Below are 17,241 nucleotides of genomic sequence, written 5' to 3' on the forward strand. Positions count from 1 at the left end.
CAAATGAGACAGTTATGTGAATAGACGGAAATGACAAATGGAACAGTTATTTAGAATAAGAGGGAATAGTATGCTTAATCGTTAAAGATCGTGGACAAGTGAAAGTAAACTATGAAAATTTCCCTCTACTCCTTTTGACGTTTTCAGTCTAATAAGTAAACTCCAAACACTAGACAACAACCCTTTTCTTTCGTTATCTAAAATTGAAAATCAAAATCATAAAAAAGTGTTTTAAATTCACTTAAACTTCAAATCCGGCATCAATAATAACAAATAAATCTATAATTACTTTAATTTTGCATAAATTTCATTAATTTCGTTAATTTGTCATGAATTAGTAATTAGATTTAGCATATTAAACGGATTAGGTAATCATTCGAAAAAAAAAAAACATAATCACGCTCCATAACACCATCTAAAACCCAGGTGGAAGGAAGTCTTGGAACGGATTCACATATTTTGATTTTTAGTAAAGTTAGACTTGAAAGACAAGAGTAAGTCTCACTCCAGACGATATATTTTGGTCTAAAACAATAAGACGAGCTTTCGAGACCATCTTAAAACTAAATGTGACCACTTTCGGGAAAAAGTTATCAATAAGCGGTAACATTAGCTAAACCATTGTGGTTACATTAAACTATAAAATTGACACATAATCCCGTCTTATTGTTTTAGTTTAAAATAAACCGTCTGAAACAAGATTTTTTGAAAAAAAAAAAATTACCCAAATAACTAAATAACTAATTATAATAATAATAATTATTATAATTATAATTATAATTATAATAATTATAGTAAGTCAGAAAAACAGTTGATTTTTTACTAAAAAAAACAGATTAGGAGTATTTCTCAGATTTTGGAGTATTTCATAGATTAGGAGTATTTCCCCCGTACTTTACGCGCAGTGTACTTTATTAGTTTTATTTTATAATACGCAGTTATTTTTCCATAATTGACAATAACATCAAAATATTAACCCTAATAATTCAAAAGCGGTAAAACTGTACACACAATACAATACTCCGTACATCCTAAAAAACCGTTATTACTCGTTTCTTCTTCGCGAAACTCCGGCCAATTAATCTGGTAAACTCCAAGGTAAAATCTCTCTCCCTGGATACCTCTCTTTCATCTCTATTGATTCTTCTTCTTCTGAAAGTCATTAATTAGAACTGTAAATTTTTTATGCAAAGCGATTAATTGATGATTTATCGTATTCGATATATCGCTGAAAATGGCGATGAAATTTGTCTGAGTTTGAAATGATGGTAGATTATATGTGAACGGATTAATCGAATTTAGATCCCTTTATTTTTGTTTTAAATCATTGATTCCTTTGTTTTTTTTTGTTGAGTATTGTTTTTCAAGCTTTTTTTGCGGAAATACTACTCGATTTTGCTCGATTAGCTCCATTTGATTTTTATATGAAGATCTGTTTGAGTAATCGTGCTAATTGAGCTAAATCTATGGAGTTTAGCTGATTTATTTTTGTTTTTGCGTTTTTATTTTGATTTTTAAGCTATTTGTTCGAGTAATCGTGCTAATTGAGCTAAATCTATGGAGTTTAGCTGTTTTATTTTGTTTTTAAGCTTTTTGTTCGAGTAATCGTGCTAATTGAGCTAAATCTATGGAGTTTAGCTGTTTTATTTTGGTTTTTAAGCTTTTTGTTCGAGTAATCGTGCTAGTTGAATCATGTTCATGTCTTTTTATGATAAAATGAAATGTTGTTTTTATTAATTGGGATACTAATCTGTTTTTTCCCGTGTTCCGTTGATTTTTCAGTGGCGATTTACCATGCATAAGACAGTGGTTTTGAGTAAAGAGAAACAAATGACGGAAACGGGTTAATACTGAATTGGGAAGGAAATAGTGATTGAGATGATCACTGTGTTGACAGTGGTTTGCTTCTCGATTTACTAATGTGAGGGATGAAGGCAAGCATAACATTTCTATAGACATTTTATTTTATTGTTATATATGAAATATCACAATTTTTCTGGAGATACCTGTGATGAAGGCTTATTCAAGAATGCGGAACGTTTTGGAAATAGATTAGACATTAACGCAGCAGGTATGGATGGATTGGTCTAAAATCCCATGGATAGAGATGTCTCTGCGAACAGGGTGATGTATAATGTCAGACCCTCGTTTGTTGATGCAGCATATTAGTATGTAAATACCTGGGAGTACTGAGAAATTTGATGGTTAAATATGAAAGATCACCGCTTTTCCGCTATATGTTGTGAAGGATTCCCGAGATGAAAGAGGATACAAACAACAGGAGGATCTACAGATACTGAAACAGAGCCTGAAATCAGTTGAAAATCATACTGTGATTCAGAACAGAGTATAGGAGGGAAGAAGAGGTATTAGTGACCCTATGATGAGTAATAAAATGCTTTACTGGAACTGCGAGCGGATGTGCATTCCCTGGCCCCTTTAATGAATGGTATAGGAGGGATTGCTCTAACAATGTTGTCTCCACAGAATCGTTGATCATGGCTAAAGATTTAGAAAGGTCCACACCAAATGAAGCAATGGACCTTTAAATCTTATTGTTTAGCGCGATTAGTAATGTGTGCGGCTGAAATTCGGAGTAGTGAGTAGAAGATGCTGGTGATAGCATTGGGTCCGAGTCTAGTAAAAAGTATGGAATATTTTATATGGAACTTGGTGCACAACTTCAAAATATATTATCAGTGTACCGTAATATTTTTTGGGGGATTCCAAGTAGTGCTGCGGAAAGAGACGGGTCCATCTGGAAGGGAGAGTATGATTGATATGTGTCGGCAAGTTATCGCTGATTCTGATCTTATAGATTTTGCTCATGCTGTAAGCATTTTTACTATGATGACGATAAGGGAGCACTTAATATGGAGGATACTATGGCTGAGCTTTTTGCTGCAATCTCGATGATGCAACTAAAAAAGGGGTCAACAATCACATTGAGGGGGTGGGGGAGAGGATCCATCTAATAAAGGCGTGATTTTGAAATTATTAGCTACTTCAGCTATGGTTGCTGAAAATGCAATGTAGTTCTACAGAGGGTAAGCTATCCCTTCACCATCTGAAATTAGTCTTGTTGACTCTTTATTTGTCTAATTTTGACTCAATTTATAATTCACCATCTAGAATTATATTGTAAATCATGATTGAGTTTTAATTTTTTTTGTTTTTGTTTTTGTTTCTCAGATACTCCCTCCGTAGCCGACTCAAATCATTTTGGGATTAAGACTCTGATGTTGTTGTTCTCAGATACTCCCTCCTCCCTCCGTCCGGATCAATAATTATCAATGTAAGGGTAAGTCAACTTTACATTCTCTAGATTGGATCCTTTCCCTCTTCTTGTTCTGCTTTTAGTTTTGATTCTTTAATTGACTTGTTTGATTGTATTAGATTTGTATCCGTGTAGTTTTGAGGGTAGCTTAGATGCTTCCACCGAAGATCATGATGTAGTCGTGTTAGATGAAATAATGTTCATTTTTTTTCCGACAACTTTTTGTTATGATTTTATCAACCAACGGTAATCATATAAGCTAAAAGATCTTTTCATATAATACATAAAAGAAGGAGAATACCTCGTTTTTTCATGCCTCTATTAAAAGAAGGAGAAGTCAGAATAGGGTATTTCAAGTGCAGGATATGCATCAGAATGATTGCAGGGACAGTGAGGAGATAAAAGATGCTTTTGAAAGGTATTATAAGTCCTTACTGGGGGAGTCCAAACCTGTTACTAAGGTGAAACAGAATATTGTTGCCCTGAGAAGTTGTCTTACAGATGAGCATCGAGCAAGATTAGTAGCTCCACTTACTGATCTTGAAATAAAAAATGCTATGTTTGATATCCCTGGAACTAAGGCTCCTGGACCAGATGGTTTCAGTAGCCAGTTCTTTAAGGATAGTTGGAATATTGTAGGGAAGGAGATTTGTGGAGCAATTAGAGATGTGTTTACTAAAGGGAAGCTGCTGAAACAGTGTAATAACACTATTATCACGCTTGTTCCTAAGGTTGAAATCCCTGAGAGTGTTATGCAATTCAGACCCATAGCATGTTGCAACACTCTTTACAAATGTTTATCTAAGGTGATATGCAACAGACTAAGTGATATCTTACCTGAGATTGTTAGTCCCTCTCAGAGTGCATTTATCAGAGGGAGGGACATAGTAGGGAATATCCTCATTTGTCAGGATTTGATTAGATTATACAAGAGGAAAAATTGCTCCCCTAGGATCCTTATGAAGTTGGACTTGCAAAAAGCGTATGATTCTGTGGAGTGGGAGTTTGTGAATGGGATGCTGCATGCTTTGGGGTTTCCTGACCAGACTATCCGTCTCATTATGCAATGTATTTCCACTCCTTCCTATTCAATTGCAGTGAATGGTGAGACTTTTGGATTCTTTAAGGGGAGGAGAGGGTTGAGACAAGGGCACCCTATATCCCCTTTGCTTTTTACGATCTGTGTTGAGTATCTTAGAGAATCCTTTATGCATTACAGCAGCATGGACAGTTCAGGTTCCATCCCCTATGCAAAAGTTTGGGCTTAAATCATTTATGTTTTGCAGACGATCTAATTATGTTTTTTAAAGGGGACAGGAAGAGCATTGAATTGATGGTTAATGCTTTTGATTTTTTCACAAAGGCTTCAGGGCTGATGATGAACAGGTCTAAGTCTAATTTTTATTGTAATGGGTTGGCTGAGCATTTGATCAAAGGGATAGAGGATGAGACTGGTATGCATAGAGGGACAGTTCCATTCAAATATCTGGGTATCAATGTTTCTCCTAAGAGATTGTCAGTGCTTGATTGTACTTGTTTGGTGGACAAAGTTGTTGACAGGATTAGGGGAATGGGAGCAAGGAAGTTATCCTATGCTGGGAGGGTGGTCTTGATACGTTCTGTATTAAGCACATTGCACTCATACTGGGCTAGGATCTTTGTTATCCCTAAGACTGTTATTAAGAGGATTGAGTCCATGTGCAAGGGTTTTCTATGGCATGGGAATGAGCAGAATGAAGGGCCAGCACTTGTGTCATGGGATTCAATTTGCCAACCAATAAAGCAAGGTGGACTGGGGATTAGAAAGCTTCATGAATGGAATATAGCAGCGTTAGGAAAGTATGTTTGGTGGATAGAGCAAAAAGCTGACCACCTATGGGTAAAATGGGTTCATGCTGTGGACATTAAAGGAAAGGATTGGAAGGATTATGAACCAACTATTAACAGTAGCTGGGCTTGGTGGAAAATTTGTCAAGTCAGGACTGTTTTGAGGCAAGTTTTATACGGGAGGAATGGACCAGGAGGGAGTTACTCTGCAACACAGGGGTATAAGTTTCTGGTTCCTGAAGGGGAGAAGGTCTCTTGGTATCCTTGGATTAGAACAGGATGGATAATTCCTCGTCACAGATTCTTGATATGGTTGGTAGCACAACAACGACTATTGACTCAGGATAGATTGCAGAAGATGGGCATTGTGCAGACTAATGTGTGCTTTCTATGTGGTGTTGAGGAAGAAAGTCATGAGCACTTGTTTTTCAGGTGTGTTTACAGTGAAAGGTGCTGGGCACTGGTGGCTACCTAGTGTTGCATTGATTTACCAATGACGAATTGCGTGGACTGGTGGATTAAATGGCGAGCTCGTGATTTATGCAGGAAGAGAATTGTGGCTATGATTATGGCGAGTTTGATGCAAGCATGTGTGATGGAGTCGAAATATTTGTCGTGTGGAGCAGTATATTCATAGTCCTAAGCTAGTGGCTAGGCTAGTTAGGAATGAAACTCGTATGAGGTTAGAAGTTGTAGAATAGTGAGTACTAAAAGTAGTGTTAAACATTGGATTGAAAGGCTGTGTAATGAGGTAGGATGAGCATGAAAATGCCTCCTCTATAAGTGGTGTAAGGGACTATAATTTTATTAATGAGAAGCTTACCTTCCCCCCCCCCCCCCCCCCCCAAAAAAAAAAAAATAATTGTTGAAATCATGTGATTGTGGCTTGATTGTTGATAATATTCTCTGCATTACGACTTATAAGTAATCAATTGGAGGAGCACCTTCTATTAGCTTATTTGTTACTCCGTAAAATATAAGGATTAATAATTTAGTAAGTGCACATTCAGTGGTGTGGTGGCGGTGATGCTCGTTGGTTCAGTGGTGGTGGCGGTGACAGGTTGCATAGAGGAAGGAGGGAGCTGGGTGTTTGGTTGTTTTGGGTGTGACGGTGGTTGGTGATAGAGAAGTTAAAGTGGGTGAGGAAGGAGAGTGGTGACTGGTGATTATGTGCTTAAAGATTTTTTTTATTTTTCTTTTAAGTGTGACCTGAATAATAGGTAGCCGGTTACCCGGTACATTGTGGGAAAAATGAGGGGTAATTAAGATTATTTCGAGTTAAACAATGGTATGGATTAATATGAGAAGGAGTGACATAGTTTGGATTATTTCCATCAATTAACCCAAACCAAAAACCAACTTTAATTTCACTATTGTAGGTCAGTCAATATATGCTGTATAACCCCCAAATTACCCAGAAAAAAACCCCCCAAATTACCCAGAAAAACCTAGAAAACTTTGATTTATGGCAGCTTCTTCCACAACATCTGAGGTAACCTTTCAATTCTTTTTTGATTGTTTGTATATGCTGTATTGCTGTGTATTATATATTTATATATGCTGTGTATTAATTGAATGATAGATTAATGGAATGTTAGCCTTCTTAGTGATGCAACTTTGGTTTCAAAAGATGCTAAGATAAGAGCTTTGGTGTTATTGTAATGATTGTTTTCTTCACCTGTCTGTGATTATGATTTTACATTTGGCCATGTTATCGTATTTGACTTCTACTTCAGTTTTATTGATTACTAGCTGTGTAAATCTGTTTGTGCTTTCTCAAAGAAATACTCTAGTTCAGTATTTGATGTATTATTGTTTGCTGCCACATATGAATACCTTGTTGTGAAAACATAACCTGTGAGACAAATGTACAATACGCTGTTACCGAAACACTAAGTTTCGCTCTTCCCATTTTAATCCCAAGTTTACGGCACTTATATGCTGAAGATTGTTTGTCATCGATTGAAAATGGTCAGAAATAACATGAATTTCAAGTCTCTTTTTATGGTGCCATTTTTATGCGTACTATTCCTAATTTGTTGTTGCTGAAGATTAAGATTGTTTGTATATGCTGAAGATTGTTTGTATATATATGTGATAGGTGGTAAAGATTAAACCCTCAGATCTAGCTTTATTAGAAGGGAAAAACCTCATCATTTTTGAGGTTGATGTAAATGATCCTCTAAAGAATTTTCTGACTGTTTTGGAAAGAATGATTGTCGCATGCACGGATAAAGAGTTTCGGGCTCCAAGTAGTATCAATGATGTGCCGGTTACTACAACCGATGATGGTGTCTATGTGATTGAAATGCGGGGACAATTTAAGGGATATGTCTTCAATAATGAGAGACTTATGGGGATTAAATGTTCGAATTATTTTGCTGCTGTTCAGTATGAGGGGGATTGGCATGAGGTTGTTGATTCAAAAAAGCCCATTGAAGGAGCCAAATCACTCGGGTTCAAGGGTTCGTATACCGAGTTCTCAAGTTCAGGCATTCGTAATAACAAAATGAGATATGGAATTGAACCTCTCATGTATGCCTTGATAGGCTTATTGAAAAAGATAGAGCTAAAGCCTTGTTCCGAGTTCCTAACTATCTGTGTTAATCTATTTGAGTGTGCAAGGTATCCCGTTATTGGACGCGAGCTGATCCAACGCAAGTCTTGTCTTCTGCCAAAGTGTTTCATTCACCTCATTTATTCTTGGAAGGTATTGAGCATAGAGGTCATTGATTGTCAAAATGATCAGGATAAAGGACTTGAAATGGCAACTGTAGGGATGAAAGTACTAGTTTGTTGCGATGATGGAAAAATGCGACACAAGATTTTTACTGTGATCAAGAAAGAAGATGTGCACCTCTTGCTCGGGATGGCCAAGTGTAACACAAGTACTCCCAACTCCTAAAATGTGCAAACTTCCATCTTTAACCTCTTAAAATTATCATAATCTCTTCCTCGAAATCTAAAACAAACAGCATCTCTTGTTCGAAAGCTTGGCATAGTATTCACACTAGGATCATTTTCTATGAACTTTACGAAGGGCGAATTTGTTCAGGGTCTTCGCCGTGCCGTCAGAGTAGTGGATTCAGTCAAAGTTAAAGGCGTCGGCTACAGGGCAATGGCAATTTCTTACTGTGCAGGGATCTTACTGTGCTCTCTTTTTGGATCTTATGCTGGTGCAAATGTGCAATGAAGCTCATCAACAACATTTTTTAGCTCCGGTCTTTTAATTAATCTCGAAAAAAGTAGTGAAACTTCCGAAGCTGGTGTTTCTAGCTGTGATTATGCGCTTGTTTAGGGCGATATGTGGTTGCACGCACTTAAATGGTTTGCCTTTGTTTGTAGAATTTACCATTTTTCAACATCTAACTATCAAAGTCATCTGAAAAATGCAATTTTAAGGTGAGATTTACTGTCTAATCTAGCAAAGGTCGAGGATGGTAATTGGTAAAGTAAGATGCCGTTCACTTGACCCCAATCTAAATGAGAGAAGCACTAAATTCTGTGTTGATCATTTCTCTTTGCGAGGACTGTTAGTACATGGTAGAGATGTAGAGTACGGTTCACTACAATACAAGTATACAACCTTAAGTCCTTAACTCAGTCAGGTTAGAAAATCACCGGTCCATTCGACTTCAAATGAATTACAGTATTGGAATTCGAAGGAGACTAGCTCAGTAATTGGTGTTGAAATCGCTTTCATCACAAATCGGAGTAAACACCACTAAAAGGACCTTAATTATTACAAAATATAGCTATAAGGACCTCAACTTATATTATGTGGCTTTAAGGACCTCAAACCATCTTTTTTACCAAAATACCCTTATGTATAAATACATACTCCAAAAGCTTATTTTGTATTGTTAGGTAGATTTTAGGTTGATCCAAAAGCTTTATCAAATTAAATACTTAATCAAATTGAATAAATAACGTGTTAATTTACGTCAATAAAATCATGATGATTAATTAGCTAAAAAAGTTAGTGTACGTGAATAACGAACTATACAAAAAATATTATAAAAGATCGTCTTACAATAGCTTATTATATGAACATTTCAATACATAAAAGGGCGATATCATTTTTTGTACCAATTTAGATGATGCTAATAAAACTTTTAAATTAGTACCCATTTTAAAATGTTAATACTTAATACCTATTTTATCGTATGTCGTTATATTACATTTTTTTAGTACCGTTCAATATCTTTTCATATCTGTTTGATGATTTTTAGTTAATATATTACTGAATTGTCTCACAATAACTTTTTGTGAGACAATCACATACAAAACTACTTGCTCACAATCTTACTACATACTGAGCACCAAAAAAAAAAAAATCTTACTACATACTCCTAAGTATGTTAAATATTTGAATTTACAAAAGAAAGACACAACTAAGTTTGATAGTTATAAAATCGTCTAAAACACATTGTTTTAAGTTTTTAATCTATTTTTGGCTTCAAAATTAGGTTATACGTAGACAAAATAATACTATCTAGCTATCGAGGATTGAAACGTAGACGAATAAATGATCATTTAACTGGGTTGTACATAGACAATTTTATTCGTTTAGTTTGGTGAAAATTAGGTTATATACGTAGACGAATTACTTTCTTTTAGGTCCAAATTAAAATATCAGTCAGTCTCTCTTAAGACGGAGTTATTCGTCTTTAAATTAAAACGGATCTAGTATCATCCCACTTGAGAATAAAAGATTTACTTTTCTTCATTCATTTTGCTTTTGTCTTATTCTTACTACTTGACTCGTCTTACGCTTAAGACGAATACCGTATCCGTCTGAAGCAAAAATTCGAGTAAAACATATACGAGTATGTTTATCCCTGAAAAATAAGTAGAGCATATGCAAGGTTATTTTTGTCAAAAACAATGTTTGGGGTCCTTAAAGCCACAAAATAATAACTCGGGTCCTTAAAGCTATACAATAGTTTGGGTCCTTTTAGTTGTGTTTACTCTCACAAATCGTATGTTCATTGATGCATACGAATGTAAGCATTTGTTTTTGCACTAGTTTAAGTTGGGCTATGATAAACATGGCTGTTTTTATTTTTTGGCATCAACATTTGCAACTTTATTTTCCATAGTTTCAAACTTTCAATGAAGCCAAAGACTCATTACTCTTTGGTTATGGATTATAATGGAATAAATAATACAACACCCTCCCATAATGACCGAACGTGAACTAATCAAAATGACCCAAATTCAAAATAACATAACTTAAACCCAATCCAAATGATCCGTTCACGATATCTACTTAGGAATTAGGATGCATCAAAATACTTAATAGAAAAGTCTTCTCATCGTAACTTCCAGCCGACATGGACATCAATGAAACAAGGTTCACCGCCAAGTCGTTGAGGAGTTTCAATACCAGGAACCAATTCCACGATGCCCTGCAAGAATTTAGCGCCTTGGTGAGAATTGCAGTCAAAAGGCCGCTTAGAAGAAACCCTCAAATTCACTTCGACGATCAAGAAAGAACCTCTGGCCAAACACACAACAGGTTTCAACAATGGCAAAGAGGAGTCACGTGTTTGGGCCGCCTGTTGCGACCCATAATCCTCAGACTCATTGTCAAACAGTGTAATCTGATAGTATTTCTTATCATACGCGGTTGAATACTTATATGTGCTATAGCGAGCCACAATTTTGCCATAAACATAGCCTGGTAAATGTTCACCACCAAGTTTCATATTAAAAAAAGCACATATTCCATCATAGAAAGCATTGCAGTGCAGTGCAGCAAAACCCTGTTCACCACGCACAATAGAGCATAAACGCTTATCAAGCCATGGCTCAATCACCATTTCGTCCCATTGCACAGTACCAAGGCTTATTGTATCCTCAGTTTCAGCATCTCTGAGATCCACAATTGCCAGGTAACAGCCCTGTACTTTAAGACTATGAAAATAGGCGTTTTTGAGGGTTGCCAGTGCACCAGATTCAGGAGAAATTTGAGAGTGCTTCTTATCTTTGCAAAAGATAAAATGCTCTCCCCAGGCGTCGATAACTCTGATCGTCCCATAAAAACTGAAAGGCTTAAAATCCTTCCTATATAGGACCACAGAGAACATTTCCAGCCATTGCACTGGATCTCTTACTCTCGGTATATGGGGTTCTTGCCTCTCTTCCCTTGCTTTCTCAGTCTTTTTGATATATGATTCGTTCCAAGTCACTCGAACCCGAATGCGCTCCCCATGTTCTCCAACAAGGTCCTTCTTATAAGTGTCCTCGCTATGGAGCTGGAACTCTAACTTGTTGCTAGCAATTGGTTTCCGGATGTCACCTTCACAGTAAGACAAGTCCACCTCAATGACTAAGGCTGAAGAGTAAGCTGGTAGAATCACGGCCGATCTTGACAGTTGAATGAAACCACCTGACTTAACCTGCACGCCTTGTGAGGGTGACTTCTTAAACAGTAAAATCGGGTGCCAATCTTTACCATTCGCAGCTTTGAGATTACTATGACCTCTAACAGTTCCAAAAACATCTACAGCAACGCTGTCTCCACAATCCCTCTCGTCATAATTGGCCACATCAACGAAATCCCTCGGTTCTTCAATGTGTTTATCATTAGCATCATCATCATCAGCATCAATAGAGAAATCAAACTTGTCATCAGCAGCAGCATCAATAGAGAAATCAAACTTGTCATCTTTACTAAAGAATAATAAGTCAATGGTTGCAGCAACAGCATACTGGATTACGGTATAGTGTACGTGAACAAAGACCATGTTATCCTCCTGGCTGTCAATTTCAATGTCATGGAATTCTTCGCATTCGTCACCTTTTTTATCCAAAATAATCTTTTCACTAGCAACAACCACGCTGTCAGCTCTCCTGATGAAGAGGCTGACATCCAAGCATATGTTCTTTGATGGTTCAATAACAGGAGTTGGTGAAGGGGTAGTCAGCAACAACGGCTCATCAAACTGTACATATTCCGCATTATCTTTATCTTTGCTGAAAAAACTAAACATTTCATTCTCAGAACCATGCTGAGTGTCGAGAACACGAATTTTGCCATATATCTCACACGATTTTGACCTGTCCACGTTGTCAAGACGGTTACCTATGGTGATGGAGAGCACATCAACGAGAGGGGTGCATTGAATATGACGGTAAACCATCTCAGGTGCAGTTTTACTTTCGTCTGCTCGAGTGCTGAATAAGGCCATCGTATTGAATAAACCTAAACAACAAAAATGTCTCTCAACAGGCCATCGTATTGAATAAAACCTAAATCATCTATCAACAAAGATTGAATTTTTATCAGGAATTGAGATTCTTCTATCAACAAAGATTGAATTTTTATCAAACCCAGATAATTGGAAAGTTACGATATTCACTAAAACCTAGTCACTTACTTAACAAGACGCAATTAATCATTAGGGTTTGAATAGTTACCTTTGATAATTGTATTGAAAATTAATTTTGGTGCTAATACAACAACCAAATCAATTATATTGAAAATAAAATAGAATACAATCAATCAATCAAAGTCATAAATAAAAATCACAGGAATCATCCAGAATTAATAGAAAAGAGTAATACCTGGAAAAATCGCGACCGCGAAGCAAAGGTTTTCCCCCAATTCTATTCGAAGGATTATAAATAATAAATTCGGCAAATTAGGGTTTTGAATTTCAAGTTGCGTTTTGAGATGTGCTCGACCATTTTCCAAACTTTATTTAAAACCGCGTATCAACTCGATTTCTTGCCGCAACCAAAGTTGGCTGGTGTGAGTGGTAAGGGCTCTCATCTCTTAAACAAGTGGTCAGGGGTTCGATTCCTGATTCTTGCGAATGAAAAAGTCAAACTTGGGAGGGGTCAACCCATTAAATTGCCTTCAGTATCCCGAAGGAGATTGCCCCGACTGTCGGTAGGGGATACTCCTGGTCAACACCAAAAAAAAAAAAAAAACTCGATTTCTTGCCGTCAAAAAAAAAAAAAAAAAAAAAAAACTCGATTTCGCAAAAATTGTCACGGCCAAATAAAAAGACGAGAGTCCGGCCCAAAATTAACAAATTTGAGTTATGGTAACGAGTTTACGACTCATCTAGATAAGGGGTGGTTTAACCGGAGTCTGGATGGCTATGATGGGTTTGCCGTGGATAGTGTTGGGCGGTCGGGAGGTTTAGCTATTTTGTGGAGTTCTGATTTTAGTTGTTCACTAGTTTTCTTGCCGTGCGTTGCACGAATATTAAAATAATGTGTGATAAATTTCACAATAAAATGGAATATAGACATATAGTACATCGTTCATGTCTAAGATTTTATGTATGCCGCATGACAAACAAATAATTCCCGTTAACATAATATTGACATAAGAATAAAAGAGTGTTTGATTAATAAAATACTTTTTTTTAGGAAAATAAAACCAATATGAAGTTTATATATATGATACTTGGACTGATAGTTTTTATAATTTGTTCATTAATACCTGTTTGTTTTTCAATTGGTCAATGAAAACAATAATATCTACTCTGCATAATCAACTCAATGATGCAACAAATCTCCTTCTTTCGAATAACAACCATAATTTAATCATTACTGGATCAAATTGTAATTATGTAAAAACATTTAGAGGTAGTTAGAATATTATATCTCCCGCTCAAACTATAGAAGTACGTTTGAATGTGAACCAAATTCCGACGCAATACTACATGGCTAGGGCTGCTTATGCCCCCCCCCCCCCCCTCTCTAGCAATAGTCTTGGCCCACATCTTCTCATTTGAAACAAAATCTATCACGCATACCCCTATTTTTCTTCCCTATTCATACACATGATATAATACAATCTCATCCCTTGAAAGATCGATTCTTGTCTCCGAAACTTAACTCAAATTTATCCAACCAAGTGAAAAACTAAACCCCTACTTCTAGAAAAATCCACCATCCAATGGAAACTAACCCTTGCTCTCGACAATGTTGTTTTTTAAGGAAAATAAAACCAATATGAAGTTTATATATATGATACTTGGGACTGAGAATTTTTAGATTTTGTTCATTAATACATGTTTGTTTTTCAATTGGTCAAAGAAAATAGTAATATCTACTTTGCATAATCAACTCAATGATGCAGCAAATCTCCTTCTTTAGAATAACATCCATAATTTAATCATTGTTGGGTTAAATGGTAGTTACGTAAAAACATTTACAGGTAGTTAAATGTTATATCTCCCGGTTAAACTATAGACGTACCTTTGAATGTGAACCAAATTCCAACGCAATACTACATGGCTGGGGATGCTTATGACACCCCCCTATAACAATAGTCTTGCCCCCGTCTTCTCATTTGAAACAAAATCCTTCACGCAGACCCCTATTTTTCTTCCCTATTCACACACCTGATCTAAAACAATCTCGACCCTTGAAAGATCGATCCTTGTCTTCGAAACTTCTCTCAAATTTATCCAACCAAGTGAAAAACTAAACCCCCACTTCTAGAAAAATCCACAATCCAATGGAAACTAACCCTTGCTCTCGACAATGTTTTTAGAATTAAGATTTTACTTTAATTTGGATTGATGGGGTCAAGATTAAGTTTATCAGTATGATCATTTGAGGTTTCTTGTTATTATTCATGTTACCTATATGTTTTAACGCAAGCGATATTTTGCTGATAAATAACCTTATTTATTATCACTATCCTCGTTAAACTCATCACCCTCTACAAATGCACCCTCCCTCCACCCCATTAATTTAACCGCGAAATAAAACATCAGCCCTTGTGATTAGTTCTTACTACTTGAAATAACCTCCAATCCACTACCACTATCACTACCTTTCTGCCACGTTTTACATCTAAGAAGTCATAAATCACATTCACCTCCATGAAACACCAATCTTTACTCCAGATGATATGGATCCTCGCCCCCCTTATCAAAGACAGTTTATTTCTCCTTCAACAAAGAAAAGTTTAAGAAGCAATCTTCCCTCTTATCTCTCCCCCTTTCCCTTCCTAGTCTTTTTCTCGTCCCCTCCCCTACCTCCATTCCAGATACTCAAACAAAGTGTTTGGGCACTATGTTTGTAAACTGAATAAGTTTGAATATTATATATATACACGAACTTTGCTATTTATTTCATTTTGCATAAATAAATCTTACTACCTCCATCTCATTTTTATTGTCATTTTTTCTTCAAATTTTATTATCTCATAATTATTATCCCCTTTCTAGATCTGGTAAGAAAAAACTTTAGTCAACCAACTCATCGCAATCAACCTCATTCCCACTCGAAACAACCTTTAGCCCACTACTTAATCCCTTCGGTTCACACATAAAACGGTCTAAAATGCAAAGCTTTCATCTCTCTCTTGAAAAGTTCATCTAACTAACAGAAAATTAACCGCTACTTTCTGAACTTCATCATTTTTACATCCCGTAAAGATTAAGTTGAACATGACAAAATAAATGCAGAAACTTAGGTTTTGTTTGATAACGACAGATTGAACATTTTTTTATTAGCATTTTGAGAGTTTTTACACTATTTAAATAACAAATGTGTTATTTTGAGTGTTGATCATCGACATATTGAAATAGTAGATTGTGGTGTAATTTCCTGTTTTACATTATGACCTTTAATTAGTATATTGTAAGAAAATAAAAATTGAGTTTTTTTATCTCCGAGGAAATTAAAGATTAAACTTTATCTTTATCATATTTATAATTAATATTCTTCACTTAAAATATATAAATTTAAGCAAGTTCAAATAAGTTAGCTAAAAGTTATAAATCACAAGTTGTACGAAGCAGTATAATCATTTTTTTATTAATATGAAATAAATGTCATAAACTTCATGAGAATATTAATGCGGTAGAGAACTAAAGAAGATTTGGCAAGTACGTGACCCCCTTTTAGGTTTAAATTTTTTAATTTATTTTTATATTTTTGCCTAAAGATGGTTAAGTATCGTATTATGCATGACGAATATGTTTCACCCTTCCCCAATTCGTATCTCTCCCTAAATTATAGTGATATTGTGCTTAATTTACACAAAAAGGGGTTATTTCATAACAATAATCCATCATATTGGTGGTCTGCAATAATCACTCCATCCTATCAATAATCCCAATTAAATCCAACCTAAACACCATACTTTCTAATAACGAACCAACTGATATTTTATGATGTTTATGTGAATCAAATAAACCAAGTTCTTGATTCATCACTTGAAAATATTACACATAAACTTCACATATATACCAGCTAGGTTGTCCAAAAACTATCAAATATTCCAACATAAACTTCAAAAAGTATCACCTGGTTCGTTATTAGAAGGTATGGTGCTTAGGCTGGATTTAATTGGGATGATAAGATGGAGTGATTATTGCAGACCACCAATAGGATGGATTATTGTTATGAAATAACCCAAAAAAATATAGCATCAACAGTAATTAGTTTGCTACATATAATTGAATAGTACCGTTTTTTATGCATGTAAATTTGTCAGAAGAAAAGCTTGAGAGAGACGGTCTTCACTATGTTAGGGAAAGACTACTCTTACCCTTTTATGTGTTTTCCATGACTTTTTTTTTATATGTTGATCGTTGCTTGAATTGAATCTTAACCTTATACATATTTCTCTAATAAGTGTATCTAATTTACCTTCAAGCCTCATTCAAATCTATTTTATTACTCGTGGTACCATTTTTACTTTAAATTGTAAAACAATCGCACAATAAAGTTTTTCAAAACATTTACTCATTTGTCATAATATGATATTTTGATTCGCAAATTAGCAGCAACTTTCTTTATCTTTTAATACTCCTTGAAAAATAGATATCAACCTTTGTACTTATCAATAATTTGTGAATATCTTATTTAAATTTTGATTAATATACTTTTATATAATGACAAATGAATGTAAATAATATATAATAAATTATCAATAGAAGTTGAAGTGTATTGTGAGGAAAATAACTTTAAAATTAGTAGGAGAAATACATATGACATTTGAAAAATAAACTTCGTATTATGTATAATTAAATATGACATTAGCAATAACAAAACAAGTAGGGCATATTTCAGCAGTCATTTTACTTTTTACATGAGTAAATTCCATGTAGTACGTATTATGCATGCACATTTGTCACAACCCAGTTCGGCCTAGG

The 17,241-nt window shown here is 35.4% G+C and overlaps 2 protein-coding genes across 6 annotated transcripts; one reads left to right on the forward strand and one right to left on the reverse strand.

Moving 5' to 3' along the window:
• Positions 1–943: 943 nt before the first annotated feature.
• LOC141597407 (uncharacterized) lies at positions 944–8,510 on the forward strand. Of its 5 annotated transcripts, XM_074417865.1 has the most exons (5): positions 954–1,098; positions 1,783–3,047; positions 3,193–3,301; positions 3,640–6,596; positions 7,206–8,510. In XM_074417865.1, exons 4-5 carry the CDS (start codon positions 6,570–6,572, stop codon positions 8,007–8,009), a joined length of 831 nt encoding a protein of 276 aa, XP_074273966.1. In that variant the 5' UTR covers positions 954–1,098; positions 1,783–3,047; positions 3,193–3,301; positions 3,640–6,569; the 3' UTR covers positions 8,010–8,510. The 5 variants fall into 5 exon arrangements, 3 of the variants coding, with proteins under 3 accessions (XP_074273963.1, XP_074273964.1, XP_074273966.1); XM_074417862.1 differs by lacking the exon at positions 7,206–8,510 and having other exon boundaries at positions 944–1,098; positions 3,640–5,934; XM_074417863.1 differs by lacking the exon at positions 7,206–8,510 and having other exon boundaries at positions 944–1,098; positions 3,193–3,295; positions 3,640–5,934.
• A 1,704-nt stretch (positions 8,511–10,214) lies between these two features.
• Positions 10,215–12,830, reverse strand: LOC141597408 (uncharacterized). The gene is made up of 2 exons (XM_074417866.1): positions 12,677–12,830; positions 10,215–12,314 (listed from the first exon to the last, which is right to left on the reverse strand). The coding sequence occupies exon 2, from the start codon at positions 12,298–12,300 to the stop codon at positions 10,420–10,422; it is 1,881 nt and encodes a 626-aa protein (XP_074273967.1). The 5' UTR covers positions 12,301–12,314; positions 12,677–12,830; the 3' UTR covers positions 10,215–10,419.
• Positions 12,831–17,241: the final 4,411 nt, after the last annotated feature.

Source organism: Silene latifolia, chromosome 8 (genome assembly GCF_048544455.1).
Source record: "Silene latifolia isolate original U9 population chromosome 8, ASM4854445v1, whole genome shotgun sequence".
NCBI lineage: Eukaryota > Viridiplantae > Streptophyta > Magnoliopsida > Caryophyllales > Caryophyllaceae > Silene > Silene latifolia.

Bases quoted from the DNA above. Each gene is read 5' to 3' on its own strand.
- LOC141597408 (XM_074417866.1), bottom strand. From the start codon at position 12,300: ATGGCCTTATTCAGCACTCGAGCAGACGAAAGTAAAACTGCACCTGAG.
- LOC141597407 (XM_074417862.1), top strand. From the start codon at position 4,575: ATGTTTTTTAAAGGGGACAGGAAGAGCATTGAATTGATGGTTAATGCT.